The 19199-nt window shown below is 39.0% G+C and overlaps 1 protein-coding gene across 3 annotated transcripts in view; it reads right to left on the bottom strand.

The window, feature by feature from the left end:
* The window catches only part of fndc3a (fibronectin type III domain containing 3A), a 116176-nt gene that overhangs the window by 15058 nt on the left and 81919 nt on the right, over positions 1 to 19199 (bottom strand). For all 3 annotated transcript variants that reach the window (XM_088346456.1, XM_088346455.1, XM_088346457.1), the window contains 11 exons: positions 17728 to 18015; positions 15373 to 15431; positions 11864 to 12006; positions 10346 to 10405; positions 10136 to 10274; positions 7416 to 7469; positions 7172 to 7296; positions 5031 to 5205; positions 2364 to 2450; positions 157 to 295; positions 25 to 93 (listed from right to left, as the gene is read on the bottom strand). In XM_088346456.1, the coding sequence (XP_088202582.1) occupies positions 25 to 93; positions 157 to 295; positions 2364 to 2450; positions 5031 to 5205; positions 7172 to 7296; positions 7416 to 7469; positions 10136 to 10274; positions 10346 to 10405; positions 11864 to 12006; positions 15373 to 15431; positions 17728 to 18015 (1338 nt within the window). The remainder of the gene's footprint in view (positions 1 to 24; positions 94 to 156; positions 296 to 2363; positions 2451 to 5030; positions 5206 to 7171; positions 7297 to 7415; positions 7470 to 10135; positions 10275 to 10345; positions 10406 to 11863; positions 12007 to 15372; positions 15432 to 17727; positions 18016 to 19199) is intronic.

The raw sequence follows: 19199 nt of genomic DNA, 5'->3' as shown, positions 1-19199 counted from the left end.
ATCCTGTGTTTTTTTTTAACTCACCACTTAATCCTTCTGACATCTCCACAACATACTTAGTAACAACTGCACCACCATTTTCTTTAGGAGGATCTAAAATAAAAACAGCAAAATTAATCAGCTTTCTGGGGTCATATTTGGACAAATTTTTCTTACCCCATGCTAATTTGAAGCTGCTGGGCAGAACTTTTCCCTTGATGACGGGCTTGGATGGATAGCTAGGTCGGTCGGGTTTGGTGATGAACTCCACCACCGGGCTGGGATTACTTTTTCCCTCAGAGTTGTATGCCGCCACCTGGACAGTAATAAAAATGAAATAAAATGAAAACAGGGAAGCAACCCCCCCCGAGTACATTTATTTTCTAAAAATGTTAGGAATTATAGGGCTTGTTATTAAAAAGCAGATTGTGTTGTCACGATATGTGCAGTACACTTGTAATTTAAACAAGCTGCCTGGAGTAACTCGTGCACTATGTACATAATGATTTGCTCGTGCTAACGAAGAGCACATTGTGCTTGACTTCCTGGGACAGCAATAAAAATCGCTGCGACAAGCTAATGATGAGCTGGAGGATGCTTCTGTTTAGTGAGCTGTAGTGGCAGGCTGCCACAAATGCTGGCAAAACAGAGATGACTCACGATAAGGCTGAAGGGCTTCAGCAGCTTCTATACATAAGGAATAGGCATGCATGACAAGTTTTTCCGACAAATACCACCGTTCTCCTGCAGACCGATTCTTTTTTTTTTTTAAAACAGCACACTATATTTAGAAAAAATAAAAACACAACCAAAAACCAGTTATTTTAGAGTGTACTTTACAAATTACCCCAAAAAATATGTATATATGCAGTGTTCATTTTACCTCTGAAAAGTGATGGGTCTTGGGGACTCGCATGCTCAAAAATCTATGGGTCCCAACAGAGATCTATGGGTCCCCAAAATTTAGTGTGCTCCATGCCCTTGCAAACTGTCGTATTTCGCCTTACAAAATACAATTCCAAACATGTCTATTTATGTAGTTTAACATGTTATATTGTAGATGTGTTTCCTTATATCATATATATTGTTAATGAACATTTTGTTGTGAGACACTGAGTTGCTCGACATGAATGAGGTTTATTATAAAAAAAGTTCAAAAATGAAGTCGCTTGGACGTTCACTGTAGAAGGAAAAAAATATATGCAAATATAATTAAGTAGAATAATACATTTTCTTATTCAAATTATTAATTCATTTTCCGCATTAAATTATTGTTGGTAATACAGTAATCCCTCGGTTATCGCGGTTAATGGGGACCAAAACCACCCACGAAAAGCGAAAATCCGGTAAGTAGCGACGCCCCTTCAAAAATGCTTAAAAAAAAAAAAATAATAACTACACAACTCTAACTCGAGATCGGGGTGCAGACGAAAACTCGAACCGCGAGACCAAAACAACAATGGCGGATCCGCCCGACGAAAAGTTTGGAGTGCGGTAAATCTTTGTTAAAAATAAATAAATAAAATAATCAGGTAATAATGACAATTTTGTGTCAAAAAAGTTGCGTCCCGGGGATGCACGTTGATTTGACACGATGCGTCCCCAGCAAAAATAATGCGTCTAAGACGCAGGGACGCGGTCAAACGAGAACACTGTATATGCGGCTCCAAAAAGTAGCGTTGGGAGACTAGGGCTTGAATTAACCACTTAATAGTTACTTTGTTTGTCAGTAATACCTTTAATGACATGATATTGTTATTAACAGTATAACACTGACCAATAAATTGCAGAAGGTAAATATGATTATGGCTGTGTTCATGATGTGAAAATACATTATTTATAATCCTTACCTAATGTCACACATGCCTTAGCTAGGAATATATCACTCAATCTTATGAAATGACATTATCTTAGCTGCACACATTAGTAGCTATAATGAATAAAATTAAATATACAAACGGTTATGAGAAGACTGCATCAGGCAAATGCAACTTTTAGCCAATTATCGGGCCAATAACTAACAATTATCGTGCATCCCTAATTAAGCACAAAAGAACGGGGGAAAAAATTAGGTCCCTCAATGACCTTTATCTCTCTAATACAGTCTCAATAGAGATTAACTTGTATTTTAATTAATATTGCATTTAAGCAATTAAAGTTAGGTGGCAATCGACAACCTTTTTGGGGTGTTTTCACCAAATGAAAATGACATGATGGTGCCTCGAGTAATGAACTTTGCATGACCAAAGTCAGAATCTTTGTTACCATTTTTGAGTAACTACAATGTCATTTTCAGTAAAATGTCAGTTCGGGTCTCTACATTCATGCTTTCACCAACGGCTCAAGTAGCAGTGCACTCTGATGACACCACAGATCTCCCTTACCCGAAACTTGTACTTAGTGCTTCTGTGGAGGTTCCTGACCATGCAAGAAAGTTCATCGCCGTCATAGCTTGGCTGGAAACCATAACCCTATAGAGCGGGACAAGACAGCCATCAGAGCAAACATGGTCACTGGCCAAGTCTTTAAAAAAAAAAATTGGTTCGATTAACAACAGGGGACGTACAGATGGAAAGGAGCCTTTGATCAGTTTTCAGGAAGCTGCTCGAAGCTGTAAATGTCATGTGAATTTACAACAACAAATTTTACCCCTCCCTTCAGTAGATGGGTTAAAATGTGTTGCTCACATATTAGACAGACTTTTTTTCTAATCAGCACCCCAAAACTGCCTCAATCATATACACTGTTATTGCAAAATTATTTTTAAACACATTGACAAGTGTTGCAATTTCCCCAAGTAGAACATTTTTCAACTCTCGGCAACCAGGAAAAAAGGTTAAGCCCCAAGCGTTTCACACAGAAAACCTGCCCACCGCCTTATCGCACTGCTGGCACTTTCAACAGAGTGTAAAAATGGGGTGCTGCTATTAAAAGCAGTAAGAAAAATTCGCTCAAAGAAAGAAAAACCTTTGGTGGACAAGGGCCCCTAAATAATCAATCTCCTGTAAAATGATAGAAGGAAAAAAACGGCATCCTGTCATTACAGCAATCACAAAAGCAGCAGTACCGATGTTCAAGACTGTAATTTACCAAATCACTGGTATGAGCATGACATTAAATATAAATCACATCTGTGATCTGATCTGTTTACTCAGCGATAAAACACCTTGAAATAGTACAGTATCGTCATCGGAATAACATTTTTTATTTTTAGTCTTACTAGATGACACGTAGATATTTTTTTGCATTAAACTCCTGTCTCATTTACAAAGCTTTTTGTGTGTGATATGTTTGCTGTTCCATTGCCTTTAATAACTAGTGTATTAATAATATAATATTTAAATTAAGTTTCAAAACGCCTTTCAAAACACCAAAGGTTGTTGTATACAGAATATAAAACAGCAATAAAACCAGAACAAAACAAACAGGCAATAAATACGAAAATAAAACAAACTATAGTTTTAAAAAAGGGCCAAGGGGCATGTGAGGCAGTTTATTATGAATAGACAAGTTAGAAGAGATGGGGTTTGAAAATGGACAGTAGGGCTGCACAATTTTGGAAAAAAAGATCAGTATTGCAATTTTGATGCAATTTTCGATTTTACAAGAAAAATGCATTTTCTGTGCTTATTTTATTTTTCGGGAGAACGTCAACATAGTGACATGCAAACTTATCTGGAGTTAAAGTCCTTCTGGACTGAGTATACGACTGTAACGTTAACTATAGATGTACAAATCAAAACAGAATTGCAGTTGAACAGTCTTAATTGTCATTACATAAGTACAACAAAATTGGAGGGATACTCGTTTCAGTGTAAGAAAGCTACTAGGGGGCGGCTGGCAAGCTACATGGGTAACCGCGAGGTTTTTGTGATAATTTAACTACAAGAATCACAAATTTAGCGCTTTTCCACGAGCGGTAGCTCAAAGTCGTCCGTTTCATGGGTAATAGATCTGGCGTTTATGACTAGCACCGTTTGGCAGTGGCGTTTAAGAGTTGTTAGCCTAGCTGTTAGCTTCTTCTCCCGACACCGCCTCAGTCAATTCGCGATAAAAATCCGGATGGTACCCACTGATGATCAGCTTTTCTAACTTTCCTCAGAGTCCCATTAAAATAACTATTTGATTTTCAATGTAACGAGCCACTAAAGCTACGAACCGTGGCGTTTCTTTTAGCGGCCAAATGTGCGCCTGGCTGCTCAACGAAGCGCTTACACCAGCCAATAAGTCGCACACACAAATCTTGCAAACTTTTTCTGGTATTTATTGGTTGTGCCATTTAAAAATGGTAAATGGTCTGCATTTAAATGGCACTTTTTAAGTCAATGACCTTCCAAAGCGCTTTACAATGTGCTTCAAGCTTACCCATTCACATACACACTCACACACCAATAGCGGCCAAGCAGCCATGCAAGGCGGCGACCTGCTTGTTGGGGGCATTAGGGATTCAGTGTCTTGCCCAAGGACACTTCGACATGTAACACGGAGGAGCCGGAAATCGAACCTGCGATCTCTTAATCCCAAAACGAGCACTCTACCTCCTAAGGCCTGCTTCTGATTGGCCGGCGCTGTTAAACAAACTGGAACTATAAATCCTTGAAAAAAACGCAGGGTTTTGCGGTTGCCCTATCGCACTATGTCACATCAAGATATTGGTTAAATTTCAGTTAATCGTAGAGCCCTCATGGACAGGTCAGTGCAATTCTGGAGGTCAGGCTGTAATGAGTTCCTGGGCTGGGGGGCAGAGCAGCTGAAAGCTCTACTCCCCATGGTGCTGAGACAAGCTGCGGGTACGGTGAGATGGAGGAGGAAGATCTGATTATGATTCAATAGTTTACAAGAGCACACTTTCATCATAGATATAACTTCTTAACTTTGCTTCAGAAATGCACCAGATTGATGCGTTTGAATTTAAAATGTACAACATTTTCTTCTGGGTGAACATGCAAAGACTGTTGATCCACCAGGGTCCCACAAAATCCTATGGAAAACACTGTACGTATAATCCTACAGTACAAAACCTAAAAGAGTTTTCTAAAGACAGGTCATACCGAGCTTTCCTCCTCCATCTCCAGGGTGTAGCAGACTTCATCCTCTTTGGGCGAGTTGCTGGGCCGCTGCCATTTGAGACATAGCCAGGTAACGCCAGCCATCTCCAGCACTGGGGGAAAGGGAGGCGATGGAACGCTGCACGAGGTGAAGAATTCCACAGATTCACTGAAATCACTGGGGTAGAAAAGCGAGTGGTAAAAAGGTTAGAAGATCAGGAAAACAAAACAGTAGCCCCCTGGGTTACCGCTTCCCTAACTTACGATGTTTTCATGTTACTATGTGAAATGTATTTTTGGCCCCTCGTATAAGCCTTTCCCCCCACACACTTTGTGGAGGTAAATGGTCTGCATTTACAATATGCTTTGCACTTACCCATTCACACACACACTCACACACCAATAGGGAGTCAGACATGCAAGGCGCCTACCTGTTTATTGGGGGCATTAGGGATTCAGTGTCTTGCCCAACGACACATCGACATATAACAAGGATGAGCTGGGAACCTGCGACCTCTTGATCTCAAGACGAGTGCTCTTTCTCCTGAGCTAATGCGGTGTTTGTGCGTATGACTGTACAAGTTACATGCCTCATGTGTTTCCAACATGCCTGTTTGCTATTGGTCGATGTCATAAAATGCTGGTCTCCTATTGGTTCACTGTATTATGAAGTTACTGATATGCTTTTGGCTGAACTCCTCCTCACAATGCCTCTCTCTTCGTTCAATACAGTGTTCTGGATAGAGATTTTGCACGATACACAGTAAAATACGGAATTTTTTCACTGCAGTTATAAGATCTTTGTCGCAACACTTAAATTGATTTTAATCACAATCAGCGGTCAACTGTACTCCAAAACACAAAGCTGCCTGAGTTATGCTGTAAACTAGCAAAGTACACTTTTGTTAACTAATTTAGTCAGCCAAGTTCCCTATGTTACCAAGCATTTCGAATAACCTAACGACGACCCAAAACATCTGAAAATTTAAACATCAAATCAGAGTCCAAAGAAAGAAAACACCTAGCTGTGGAAAAAAAGCTCTGGGAATCACAGAATATGAATTAGTTTCAATAAAACATTCTTTTTGTTGCCATTCACTCGCAGTGAGAAGCGGAGATTTACTCCCTCCTTAGGTCACCTCAAACCCAAAGTTCTGCAAAGCCACCATTGTCATTCAAGAGTAATAAGTCATCATAATTAGGGATCGACTGATATGAGTTTTTCAGCACCGATACAAATTTTTAGTATCAAGGTGAGGTCGATAATTTCTGCTCCAAATATAGGTTAATTTGCTGTAAAAGGTTAATAATTGGATGGAGAAATATTTAATAATGCAAAAAGAATCAAAGACTATTTGTTGTAAATTCTAATAAAACAAATAGGTCTCTGAAACGTACAGTAAATAAAGTAGAATTTCAACACAACTTACGTGAATAATCTTTTACTTAAACCCAAAACTAACAGTGCAAGAAATAAAATTATTCAAGTTGCTGCCAAGCCTAAAGGAACATAAAAACAAATACCTCTGATTTTTTACAATAAGTAGATAAAAGCGTCAATAAAACCAACATGACATAACTCAAAACAAATCGTGCTGGCAAATTGAAAAGTATAGGCACTCCTGTTTTAGGAGCCAGATTGACAAACTAATGTAACGGTAAAAGTTATTAATTTCCACTTTAGTGTGCTTTTATGCTCCCTCTCAATCTCAAACACATACGCTCGGTTAACAAACTAATGTTATAATAAGAGCTAATACATCAGACTCCCCCTGACCAAGCCTCTCTGAACAAGTCAACTATACTTTTTACTCTTAATCGTGGACACAGCCATGTCGGGAATGATTTGCTGAGCTGCCGCTTTAACGTTATAATTCCTGCTTTAGTGGTTGCGCCCCCCTGTTGCTTATCCAATAAGAAGATGCAAGGTGGGTACCTAAGAAAGATAAGGAGGGAGGGGAGGAGCAGAAGCAAGGTAGAAAAAGTCTCGGCTACAACTGAGACTTATTTATCTGCCTATTGAATAAATAAAATTGCCAATACGATATCCGTCAAATTCCCAACTATTGGTGTCAATAATCGGGCCGCCAGATAATCGGTTGACCTCTAATCATAATGGTTAAAAGAAACAGAATTTCACATACCTGACTCCCAAGTCGTTTTTGGCTGCCAGGCGGAAGGAGTATTTGGAGGCTGGCGTAAGCTTGTTTACTCTGAACTGCTTCTGCGGTCCGTAATAGCACTGCTCGTAGACACCAGTGCCCTTACCCTACACAGCAGCAAATTATTTTTAAACAATTACTAAGTAGGGGTAATCAAAAAATACTTAACAGAAAAAATACCTAACCGTTATTACATTTGATTATATTCATATAAAAACATGCTTACCTCATCCCATTGAAGAATGTAGTTATGTACTTTGGAACCATTATCACATGGAGCCTAAAAAGAACAACATTTGCTAGACATTACACTTTGTAAATAACAGTCTCCCCCTTGTGGCGCTTGTTGAGCAACCAGCAGTGTGCAATTTGTTTAGTTACTTTAATGAATCCGCAGGTTTGCCCAGAATGCATGCTCATTTGGACAAAAGCCACAGAAGTGAGCACACACTTCATTTTAGCATACGCACTTCGAGATGCACAAGAGCACAAACACATTTTTACAATGCTTTTGCTGCTGACTAAATAAAAACATCAATTATGAGACAAAAATGCTGAGAATTACCAGGAGAGAGAGGGATATGGAGCGTTTGTTTGTACATGATGTTAATTTACTTTGCCAACTATTGTTTGTCAACTAAAGAGAAGTGACCGAAGAAAGTAGTAACTTACCTATGGCACTACTGTGTTTAATTTGGTTATTATAACTCGTGTTTGTTCAACAGAGACAGGCTGATTAGCTGTTTTTTTAATCAATTATTTTGATATATTGTTATATGTACAGTATTTCTTCCATTTCTGTGTTTTGTTCCTGTTCCAGAACAAAATTAAGTGAATTTTGGCAAAGAAGGAACTGTACCCATACAATAGCGTATACAATTTAACAGTATGACAAATTTACTTATGCGGATATCTGCAAGTGCCGTTACCCTTGTCTGGGATATTTTTATGCCACAAAGCACTGAGGGACTTGTAGTATAGAGACAAAAAAGTATGCACCCACAGCTAAAATGCTACAGTCCATAAATAGTGAATACAAAAGTTGTATCAATGCATATAGAGAGTGAGTCTATGCTTCTGGCAAGCCACGTTCAAGCACAACTTTTAAATAAATATTTCTCCAAATAGTTTGAGTGTACTAGCCTTTGTAGAGGTAGGCTGCAATTCAGCAAAGTACATATTTATCAGCAGAATCCAATAATTAAGAAAAAAAAAAAAAAAATCAAAGAATCGACGATGCGAAAGACGAAACACAAATTTGTGAGGGAATATTGTATTTCATTTAAGGTCCTACTTTTCGCTGCTAATTTTCTGATTCTGATTTCACTTCTACTCTATAGCATATGAATAACCTATATTTTTTGTTGACAATATCTGTGTATTATTTGTTATTGCAACATCCATTGCAGCCTGGTCATCCTGGAAGGAGGATTACCACATGTGCGGTCCCTTCTCAAGGTTTCTTCATTTTCCTCATGTTTTTCATTACCCTCATGTACGTTTTAGACCCGGGGATCGTGTAATAATAGTTTGTAATAATAGTCTGTGGTTTGCAATAACCTGTGCAGCCCTTTGAGACGCTTTGTGATTAAGGGCTATACAAATAAAAATGACTTGACTCTTATATCATGTCTAAAAACCTATTTCATTTTTCTTTGAGATTAAGGTACTAGGCAAGAGGGGAATTTGATAGACATTTAAAAATATTATTTTCATTACTTTTTGAATAATTTCAGGGTTCCCCCAGAATTTTTCCATTCAAATTTAAGACATTTTAAGTCTGAAAGATCGCACGCGCTTCTGGTCCTCTTAGGCTATGGGTGACGGGCGGGCGACAGTGTGTCTGGGAGGAAAAGTGGGCGACCCGGAACCGAAGTGGCGGACCAGCACGCCGCCGCGACAGGTTCAGAATGTAAGGCCGGGCGATTCATTGACGGAGAACTGCGTCAAACCGCTGTTAACCCGTCACACTGGATGACGGCGATGCTGCCGCAGAGTTCAAGCGTCAGCTGGGGGACCCCTTCCTAGGGTTCTATAGTTCAAGGCAAGTTGAATTCCAGACTTCTTATGACTGTTTAAAGCCTTTTGAAATATTTCTTGCACACAATACACCATGCCTCGTACACATTACAGTTATCGTGGTCACGCGATGTTGCCACTATAGTAAATTGATGAATTATTGAAAAAGACAATGGATAAATATTGATTATTTTTAGTTCAAACAAATGTATATCACAATGTGTTGACATTTTTAAGCCTTTCGAAATATGGATTCAAGACATTTTATTGCCAATTAAGGCCTTATTTTTAGAAGAATGAATTCAATGCCTTTTATGACTTTTTAAGGATCCACAAGAACCCTGCCTCCCACTAATTCCTTAGAACAGCCACAACCCAGTTATACTTTAAAAAAATCACTCAACCACAATGGGTTAAATTTAGAGTCCTATTCCAAAGTTACTCCAACTACAGCGGGTTAGGGACTGATTGTACATAAAGCTTAAACTTAATGTTGCATTTTCAAAAATTGATCATTTACAAAACAATGTTCCATAATTGTTAGTTTACCAATTTGTACAGTTATAATAATAATAATAATAATAATAATTTCCTTGTATTGTCATTCTGTGTAACAATGTACACAGAACGAAATGTCGATTGCACCTGACCCGTTGTAGCGAGCCGATGCAGCCGCAGCCAACAGAGGGCGCCGCCGACCACTTTTTAAGTCTTAGGAATGACTCGGCCGGGGCGCGAACCACCGACCTCCCAGTCTATTTGCACCATCACGCAGATAAGACAGGAAAAATGAAGACGTTTGAGGGTTAAGTTTAAGACTTGTAGACAAAATTTGAGACCTTTTCACCGCTTTAATTTGCGGTTATCAAGTTTTGAAGACATTGAGGAAATTTTCGTGCGCAATTAACTAAATTGTCGAAATGCTACCTTCCATTGGAGTACAAGGTTGTTCTTGTTCCCACTAGCCTTCTTGGGAGCACTGGGAGGGTCCGGCTCACAACTTAGTGTGGTGAAGCTTGTCGCTTCTGAAGGAGTTCCTTGTAAACAGTTACAGATTGCCTGGACCCTGAGATTAGGAGACCCAAACGCAAGTTATTTACAATTGACATGCAGTCGTAATTCCGTGTTTTCTCTAACCTGACGTGATAGTCCGTTGCTGGTCGTAGTTTCTCTAAAGTTGTATTTAGTTCTTCGCCACTGTAATCAAAGGAAAGCAAATGAGTCTAAAAATATCAGTTGCTTAAGACAAACCGCTATACTAATAGGGTTCCATTTAGGGATGCACGGAAAAAAAAGAAACTGGGGAAAATGAAACATTGAAAAGAAAATTCTATTTTGCACCGACTTGCTAAAAAAGGAAAAACAGTATATGAAATGATAAATAGCCAGCAGGCCTCTTACTCTATGCTAATTGCAAGTGTTTCATTCATTCAATTATCTTACGATAAGAAAAAAGGGTATTTAAGTGCTTTAAAAACCTTCCTGTAAGACACAAAATTATAACAAATAAGGGATCTAAAATGCAAATAATATATAGAAGTTCATTAAGGTTTAAGTAAAGTGGATACAAGCTGAAACGGCTCAAATGTGCTGCCCGGAATTTGAAAAATGTTCTACAGTGGAACCTCGGTTCTCGACCATAATCCGTTCCAGAACCCTGTTCGAAAACGTGACAACAGTTCTTCACGAGGGGTGGGGGCAATCTACACCCGTCCGCCGCTTAGCATCACCCCTAGCGTACCAGCGTTCGAACTCCGATTTTTTGAACGAAAAGCGAAGCAAGAATTTCTCTAAATTTTTGGTCGAGAACCGATTTGTTCGAACTGAGAGCCGTTCGAAAACCGAGGTTCCACTGTACCTCTTAAATCATCATTGCAGCTTCTGTCAAGCTGCTTTTGTTGTGGCGTGTGCAAATATGTGCATTTCTCAGAGGTTTTTTGGGTTGGCAGTTGAACTTTATTTGTAACAGTCTTTTTCTTACTTTCACCATGTGCTACACTAACAGAGACAGCAAAGACCAACGTGAAACAACTCTCCACCTCATACTGCTTCTAATATGTTACGAGTCCTGAACCTTTTTGATAAATGGTAAAAGCAGAAATATACAGTGAAAAACAAGTTATAGAGGCTCTTTGTTATGTATGTTTTAACAAAGCCCAACTGAATTTAGAGAAAATATTCTATTTCCAATTTTTAAGGATGCCTAAAACGACACACCCGTCCTTAAGTAATTTAACTCTGAAGTATTAGCATGTAAACATTAGATAAAGTCTGGCCAGCAGCTACAAAAAACAGGGTAGCAGATGGACACACAAATTTTAGAGAAAATATCTTGTTGGTACAAACATAACAAAGCTTCCTTTTCGACCTTCATCTCCTTTTTCGTGTGCAAGATGAAAATTAGGCAGCTATGTCGTTCAGAAACTCACCCCCAAGTGAAGACCAGCATTGAATGTGAATGTGTGCTGCTTTTGATGTGATGGCAGACCAACCTCATCCATCAGCAAAAGTTTTAGGGATTTTGTTTTTTTTTAACCTTTTGCCGAAACCAAAAATGCCACTTTGGTGATTTATGGAAGATAAATTTTTGGTGCACCCCTAGTTGCAGAAGTTCAAAAAATCCTTGCTGCCCGGTTCACCATGTGCATCACTCACCAGTACATGGTCTTGTACTTCCCATCCTTGCCACTAAATGATACAGACACATCATAGCTGAGGGGCCCCGTAGGGCTAATGTCGTCGGACATTTTGGGTGCGCTCCAGCTCGCCTCGACCGCCCGGGCCTGGATGTTCAACACCTGCCACATGTACACAAACAAGATTCTCTCAGTGATATTGTATTTTCCATCCGGCAGGTGTGTAAACAACATCTGTGACACAATTTCAAATGGCTACATAAGCAGAAGTGCACCAAACACTATACAGTACTCCTATGCAAATTTAAGCAAAATATCTTTTGTCCCGCTTCATTGGCATTTGCTGCAAAATAAAATATGATAGAGGAGTGTTTATCAAACTCTGACGTGGCACAGTTGTTTGACTTGAAACGTTGCCTTGTGTGCCGCACCATATCGTCCAAAAATAAGAACAATAATGCTACATATTTGCTAAATTATCCAACATCCAACAAATCAGACTATTTATCATTAAAGGTAAATCATTTGATATTAAAAAATATATATACTTTACGCTGCAAAAAAGAAAAAACATCTTTGCAACTTTGTTGATTTTGATAATTGTTATCTTACCAGAAAACGGGTAAAAACACACAGTATTTATTTTCTATGTGGTCATTTCTGAATTTTATTTGTATTTTGTATTTTATTTTATCCTACTTAGGCTTCACTGACAGTCTTGACAATTCGAATGTTAAAAATAGATTTTTTAAAATGTATTAAAACGGTTAAGAGTATAATATTAATATTAAAATTCTTATCAAATACAGTAATCCTCACAATTTTATTGGTGATGTGAGATTTATTCAATGAAAAATTATGTTTTGGCTTGAAAAAGGTTAAGAAACACTGCAAGAGTTGCAAGCTTGGCTTAAGGCCATTTTTTAAACATTTTTCGAGCGGTCATGTGACTGTCGGATCCTTAACATTTCAATTTCTACTGTAAAGATTATAGTTTTTTTTCAACTGAGGTCTTAAATTAGAAAAGTGATTCATAACAAGTGCAACACGGTAACTGCAGTGTTTTAAATTACTCTAAAAAGAACTTATGGTACTGCTAAGAAGGCTAACCTCTGACCAGACTTTGAACAAAGAAGCAGAGTAATAATCGAAGGATGACATTAAGTCTCTTTCAGGTTTAAAAATAGTCAGCGCTCTCTACCTACAAGACCCATTGACACGTTAAGTAAGTGTATCAGGTCGAGCCCCTTAGCCAACCTTGCTCAAGTACACCCCACTGTTTCATATCAAGGTATTTTAACCAAACCTGCATGGCAGCAAAGAAGAGGGGAGGAAAAAAAAAATATATTTTCCCATTGAGGCTCTTTGTACCCAGCCTGGGATTTTAGAATTTACCCGGCCGCTTTGAAATTGACTCAATTTTGCCCAATTTAAAAGGAGCTCATAGGATTTCATGAGGTCAAAAAAATCTATTTTAGTAATAATCCTTCATTCAGCCTTGCTGAAACCAGCCATTTTGTCTTTTTAAGTTTTGATGCTTTAAAAAGGACCAAAGTCAATCAATTTCAAGCAATCAAAAAAATTCAATTTACATTTACCGTGTTTTCAGCACTACAAGCCGCACCTCCCAAAAATTGTCTTTTATCATTTATTTTTCATATAAAAGGAACATTGGACTATAAGGCGCTTGGAATTAAAACTACATTCAAAGCTATGTTTCATATTTCATGCACTTACAGTATATATTAGTGGAAAGATATTGCAGAGTAAAATCACAAAACATTGTATACATTAGGAATCATAATTCCAAGTGTCACTGAGAATACTAAAACCTATCCACTTAACTACTAGTGATACAGATGAGATACGAAAAAGCATTTTATCTCAAGCTAACACTATTTTTATTCACAGTGCCCGAAATTAATCTTAGAGAATGGAGAAAACAAAGTTGTCCAGACAGCTATAAATAGACAAAAAAAGTAGACGAGGAAAACAACTCCTTGGTGTATTTTGATGACGCAACGGACTTTGTGTGCAGTAATGCACACATATAAACACCGTATGCATTTTCAATCCTATCGATTTTGCAGTATATAAGGCACCCCGGGTTATTAAACCACTTTCAAATTTCTGGCCAATTTGGGTTTTTAGGCGCGCCTTATTGTCCGGAAAATATGATAATGACATTTTTCTGATTATAAGTCGCTCCGAATTACAAGTCGCACCGGCCAACAAATGCATAAAGAAAGAATAAAACCTACATAAATCTCACTGGAGAATAACTTTTGGGGAAAATGGAATTGATCAAATCTGACAAAAAATATACATGACATTTTGAAAGGCAACCTACAATTAAAAAAAAAGTCCCCTCAAGTAAATTGGGGGGCATTTTTTTGGCACAAGACCGGCAATGTTGAAATTATCAACACAGGCACAGAGTGCCGTTTGCGGTTTAGTGTGAAAATAACATGTGAAATGACATATGGGTCATTTATATAATTTATATATCTATATTATCTACAATAATCTATTATCCAAAAAGTATAGTACAGGGGTGGCGAACACGTTTGACACAAAAAGCCGATATTTTTAATTGTGAGAGTCAAAGAGCCAAACAACACACTGACCTGCCATGACAGACAGACACACACAAACACACATAATTAAAAACATTATTTCCCTTAACACACAAAACATAACACATAACACTATTTGCGTTTCGCTTTGCATTTTGCCATTTTGACCATGAGGGTAACAGTCTGCACGCTCACGAAATGTTTACTTAATTTCCCGGAATTAGACGTAACCTATGCAGATGATTGGCAGTCAGTTATCTGTCCGGAGCACCATAAAAACAACAAATCTGCCAAATTAAATTCAAAATATTATTTATTATTTGTTATTAACTCTGATGGATTCAAGTGTTTTTTAAGAGGAGAAAAAAATAAACATGAAACGAGGCAAAGAGCCACAGTATATAGAAAATATGATGAGGCAAAGAGCCGCATTCTGACTGGTCAAGAGCCGCATGCGGCTCTAGAACCGCGTGTTCGCCACCCCTGGTATAGTACTTGCAACTTTTTGATTGATGGTAGCCAACATGGTGGCAAGAATTATCAGTGTCAATGACGATTTGTTTGACTCTGACTGTAAATACCATTACAATGTAGTAATTTGTTAATTTTATTAACTTAAAAAAACATCAACAATATTAATATTCCAACCATTCTAAATAAAACACTGTGTATAAAATGCCTCAAAATGTATTTCATCCATTTATTTCCGTCTTATTTCAACACATCTGGGAGCAGAAAATTCCCACAAGTGTGCTCGTCAGCAGGTCAGACTTCATTAGCCAGGTGTCGGTGGGAATTCATCACCAGTGTTAATAGGACGTTTAATGCCGCAATGTATTTGGATCATTAGCCATCTCTTGCAGATGTATTGCTGCTGATGGCTACAAAACATAAAAATCCGAGCAAATTGAGCACGAAAAAAAACAGAAAATAATATGGAAGGTATACGAACCACCGGTTTAGTGATGGTGCTCAGCAGTGCTTGCAAAGCCTTTGCAGCTGCATCTAGCTCTGGGGAGACAACATAGAAAAAATAAAAGATTCAATGGTTTTACGATCACTGCTAATGCTATGTAGTTAACAGTTGCATATCATGAGTTTGCTAATTAGCTACATCCAACATCATTTGCAATTTGGCATTTTAGGTGCTGTAATATAGCTGTACCTTGAAAAGCTCTTCACCCAGCCGAGCTATAAAATGATGGCCTTTGTATCTGGATGTCTGTACTATTTAAATTAACTGCACTCTTGGGTCACAATCTGGCTTACTCCCAGTCACTTTTTCAGAATTGATCAAGTAATCTCGCACAGTTTGTATACTTATGCAAACTAACAGCAATATTCTGGTTTGGCACTGATAGAACAAGTTGCAATGTAATCCTCAAGATAATAAAATGATGACATGCAATCCCAAAATATGTTTGCTGCTGTTTTGCTTGTGTCCCTAATGAGGCTCTATTTTGGGTGCCTTAAAACAACCAACTCCCAAATATTGTCATCATTTGGCAATGTAAACCTTTCAAATGACCTCCTTTTAGCAATTAACAATCTAAAGAGTCACTTTAGTAGTATTTTGAATAAGTAGTTCGGCAAATGTTTAGTATAAGGATACATTTTCACTATACAGTAGACCCCTAGGATACAGTGTCTCCGCTTTACGTTTTCATTTTAGAAGTTTGTTTCAGCCCATCTTTACGGTATTTTTCCCACTAAACAACATTAACACAAAATTGGTAATTTCTACAGTGTCAGTAATAAGTCGAAACATTCAAATCCAGCTCCAGACTTCCTGTGCGGAGTTTGTATGCTCTCCCCGTGCTTGCGTGGGTTTCCTCCGGGCACTCCGGTTTCCTCCCACATTCCAAAAAAAACCATGCATTTCAGGTGAATTGGCCGGTCCAAATTGTCCATAGGTGTGAATGAGCGAGTGAGTTGTCTGTCCCTATGTGCCCTGCGATTGGCTGGCAACCAGTTCAGGGTGTCCCCAGCCCACTGCCCGATGATTGCTGGGATGGGCTCAAGCACCCCCGCGACCCGACTGAGGATAAGCGGTGTAGCTAATGAGATGAGATAATGCAGAAATGATAACATCGGCAATAATTCCGGCACGAAAAAACGGCGGAGAAATTCATACCTATCAACCTGTGCGTTTTTTGCCGCACAAAGTACGTTTATTATGGATTTTAAAACGTGGACGACGTACAAGAAAATCCGTACGGAAAAACGTAAATTTGTCAATTATGGGTACCATCCAGTATACACCGACTATCACGAAACGGCAAATCAATCAAACCAGTTCGAGTTGTGTAGTGAAAGGAAGTCCGTCTTTTTTGTCTGAACTCATTAAAGATAGCCGGCTCTCAAACGGCTCACTTGCTTTGATGATTGATATTACGAATTATGTTGTATAAAGAAGTCTTGTGAGGGTGGGACAGCCGCTTGGTGATTAGCGCGGAGCTCCACGGCGCGTGAGTCCAGGGTTCAAAATTCAGCTACCGCAGCCTCCCTCGTGTCAGGTTTACATGTTCTCTTGTGCTTGTGTGGGTTTCCTTCGGGCACTCCAGTTTCCTCCCACATTCCAAAAAGATGCATGTCAGGTTAATTGGCTGGTCCAAATTGTCTATCGGTGTGAATGAGCAAGTGGGTTTTACGTCTCCGTGTGCCCTGCGACTGGCTGGCAACCAGTTCAGGGTGTTCCCTGCCCACAGCCCGAATATGGCTGGGATAGGCTCCAGCAACCCCTGCCAGCCTAGTGAGGATAAGTGGAGCATAAAATGGATGGATGGATATTTATTGAGAGAAATTCAAAGTTTGCGTTGTTGGTGCGGATGACTGCAAATTTACATGTCCCATCTGTTTACGATACATCTCTGTGATTGGACGACGTCATAAGATGCTGGTCTGCCACTGGTTTGAGCATCATGTAAATGCTGATACTAAGTACTACTGGCTGAAGTTGCTCCCACAAAGTCTTTTTCTTCATTCAGTTGAGAATCTTCTGTGCTTTGTAAAGACTCTGTGGGTTAGTTTTATACAATAGTGAATTTTTTGTGCTGTTTTGTTAGCTAAAGGGAACAAAGACTTGCACTGATGCTAAAGGGAGAAGCAAAACAAACCATGGAAATGAAGCTTGCGATTATCAAGAAATACGAAGAAGGCATGTGCCTCGTTGACCTCAAACATGATAAAAAGCTTGCGGATATCACGAATTATGAATCGAAAATCATATCTATTATAGAAATATGAGGCAAATACAGCTAGGAAATCTTCTAAAAGCATGAAAATCCCCATAATATGAGCCACTGACCTTCAGTCTCTCCATTTTTCCCTCCTCCTTCTTGCTTGTTGACAGCGTAGCCGGCCAGATCACCCTCTGGCCCTCTTCCTACGATGCCGTTGTGTATGCCAGGTTTGGAAGTCCTGATGCACGTCTTCTGAGGTGAAGAGGGCGGGCTGTCTTTGACCTGCCCTCCTCCACCGCTGCCTCCCTGACGCTCTTTCAGTTTCTTCTGAAGGCGCTCGTACGTTTTGCTCGTTCTGTCGTCTCTGTGGACAAATGTTGGCCGTCCGTGTTGGCTGTGAGAATCTGCAGAGACTGTCAGAAAAGGCATTTTCAATTACCGTATTTTCTGAACTATATGTCTCTTTAGAGTTTAAGTCGCACCACCCAAAAACTGTACGATTAAGAAGGTACAAACATGTATAAGTCGCATCTGGAGTATAATTCGCATTTTGGGAGAAAATGTATTTGAAACCATTCAACACCAAAAATACACAATCATCTTGAAAGGCAATTTAGAATGTGAGAAACTTCATCTGGTTGTCATCACCATCCTAAACAACAAGCTAGAGGATCAGCATTGTTTTCCATTAACTAATTAACCTTACTTGACGTGACTTGTAAAATACGCTTTGTTATTGCTACTAGCTTAAAGCTGCGTGTTATACTAGCTAGATTTTATTGACTCACGTATAATTACTAAAAATAGCACATAACAGGCCACTGAACTCCCAGTAAACAAACTGCATTGCATTTCTATGGACGAGGGAACTTGAAATTTCTGAGTTTATTGGTTTGCTGCATGCACCGTGATTGCCTTGTGGCATTTGAGGGCGGAGCTTAGCCATAGGTCAATTGACGCACAGTTGAAGGAGTGGAGAGACCATTTGATCAGCAGAATACAAAACAAATTGCATTATGCAAATCAGTGTTTCTAACACCTTTAGTAAAATAATAATGGGATAACATCGAATACCTTTTCGTGTGTCATCTTTATTACTGGTAATCTAGTAAATAAGGGTTGGCGCTCTCATCACTGCGACCCGGGATCGATTCCTGTTCATACAATGTTTGGCGACTTTGATCGGCGACGCTTATAGACAAAGATCAATCATTGCACTAATACAGTGAAGAAAACAAGTATTTGACCACCCTGCTGTTTTGCTATTTCTCCCACTTAGAAATCATGGAGGGGTCTGAAATTTTCATCGTACTTGTATGCCCATTGTGAGAGAGATAAACGAAAAAGAAAAATCCAGGAATCACACCGCGTGATTATTTTGTGTGATACAGCTGCAAATAAGTATTTGAACACTTGTGTATCATCTAGAATTCTGACCTTGAAACACCTGTTTGAAGTTATTAGCTGCATAAAGACGCCTGTCCGCCCCACATACAATCAGTATGACTTTAACTTGTAACATGGAGAAGACCGAAGAGCTGTCCAAAGACACCAGAGACAAAATTGTACACCCCCACAAGGCTGGAAAGGGCTACGG

The sequence above is a fragment of the Urocampus carinirostris genome, chromosome 10 (assembly GCF_059441175.1).
Source record: "Urocampus carinirostris isolate Australia breed hairy pipefish chromosome 10, RoL_Ucar_1.0, whole genome shotgun sequence".
NCBI classification, from domain to species: domain Eukaryota; kingdom Metazoa; phylum Chordata; class Actinopteri; order Syngnathiformes; family Syngnathidae; genus Urocampus; species Urocampus carinirostris.
Note: the sequence above shows the minus strand (reverse complement) of the source record. Positions and strands in the feature narration are given on the sequence as shown.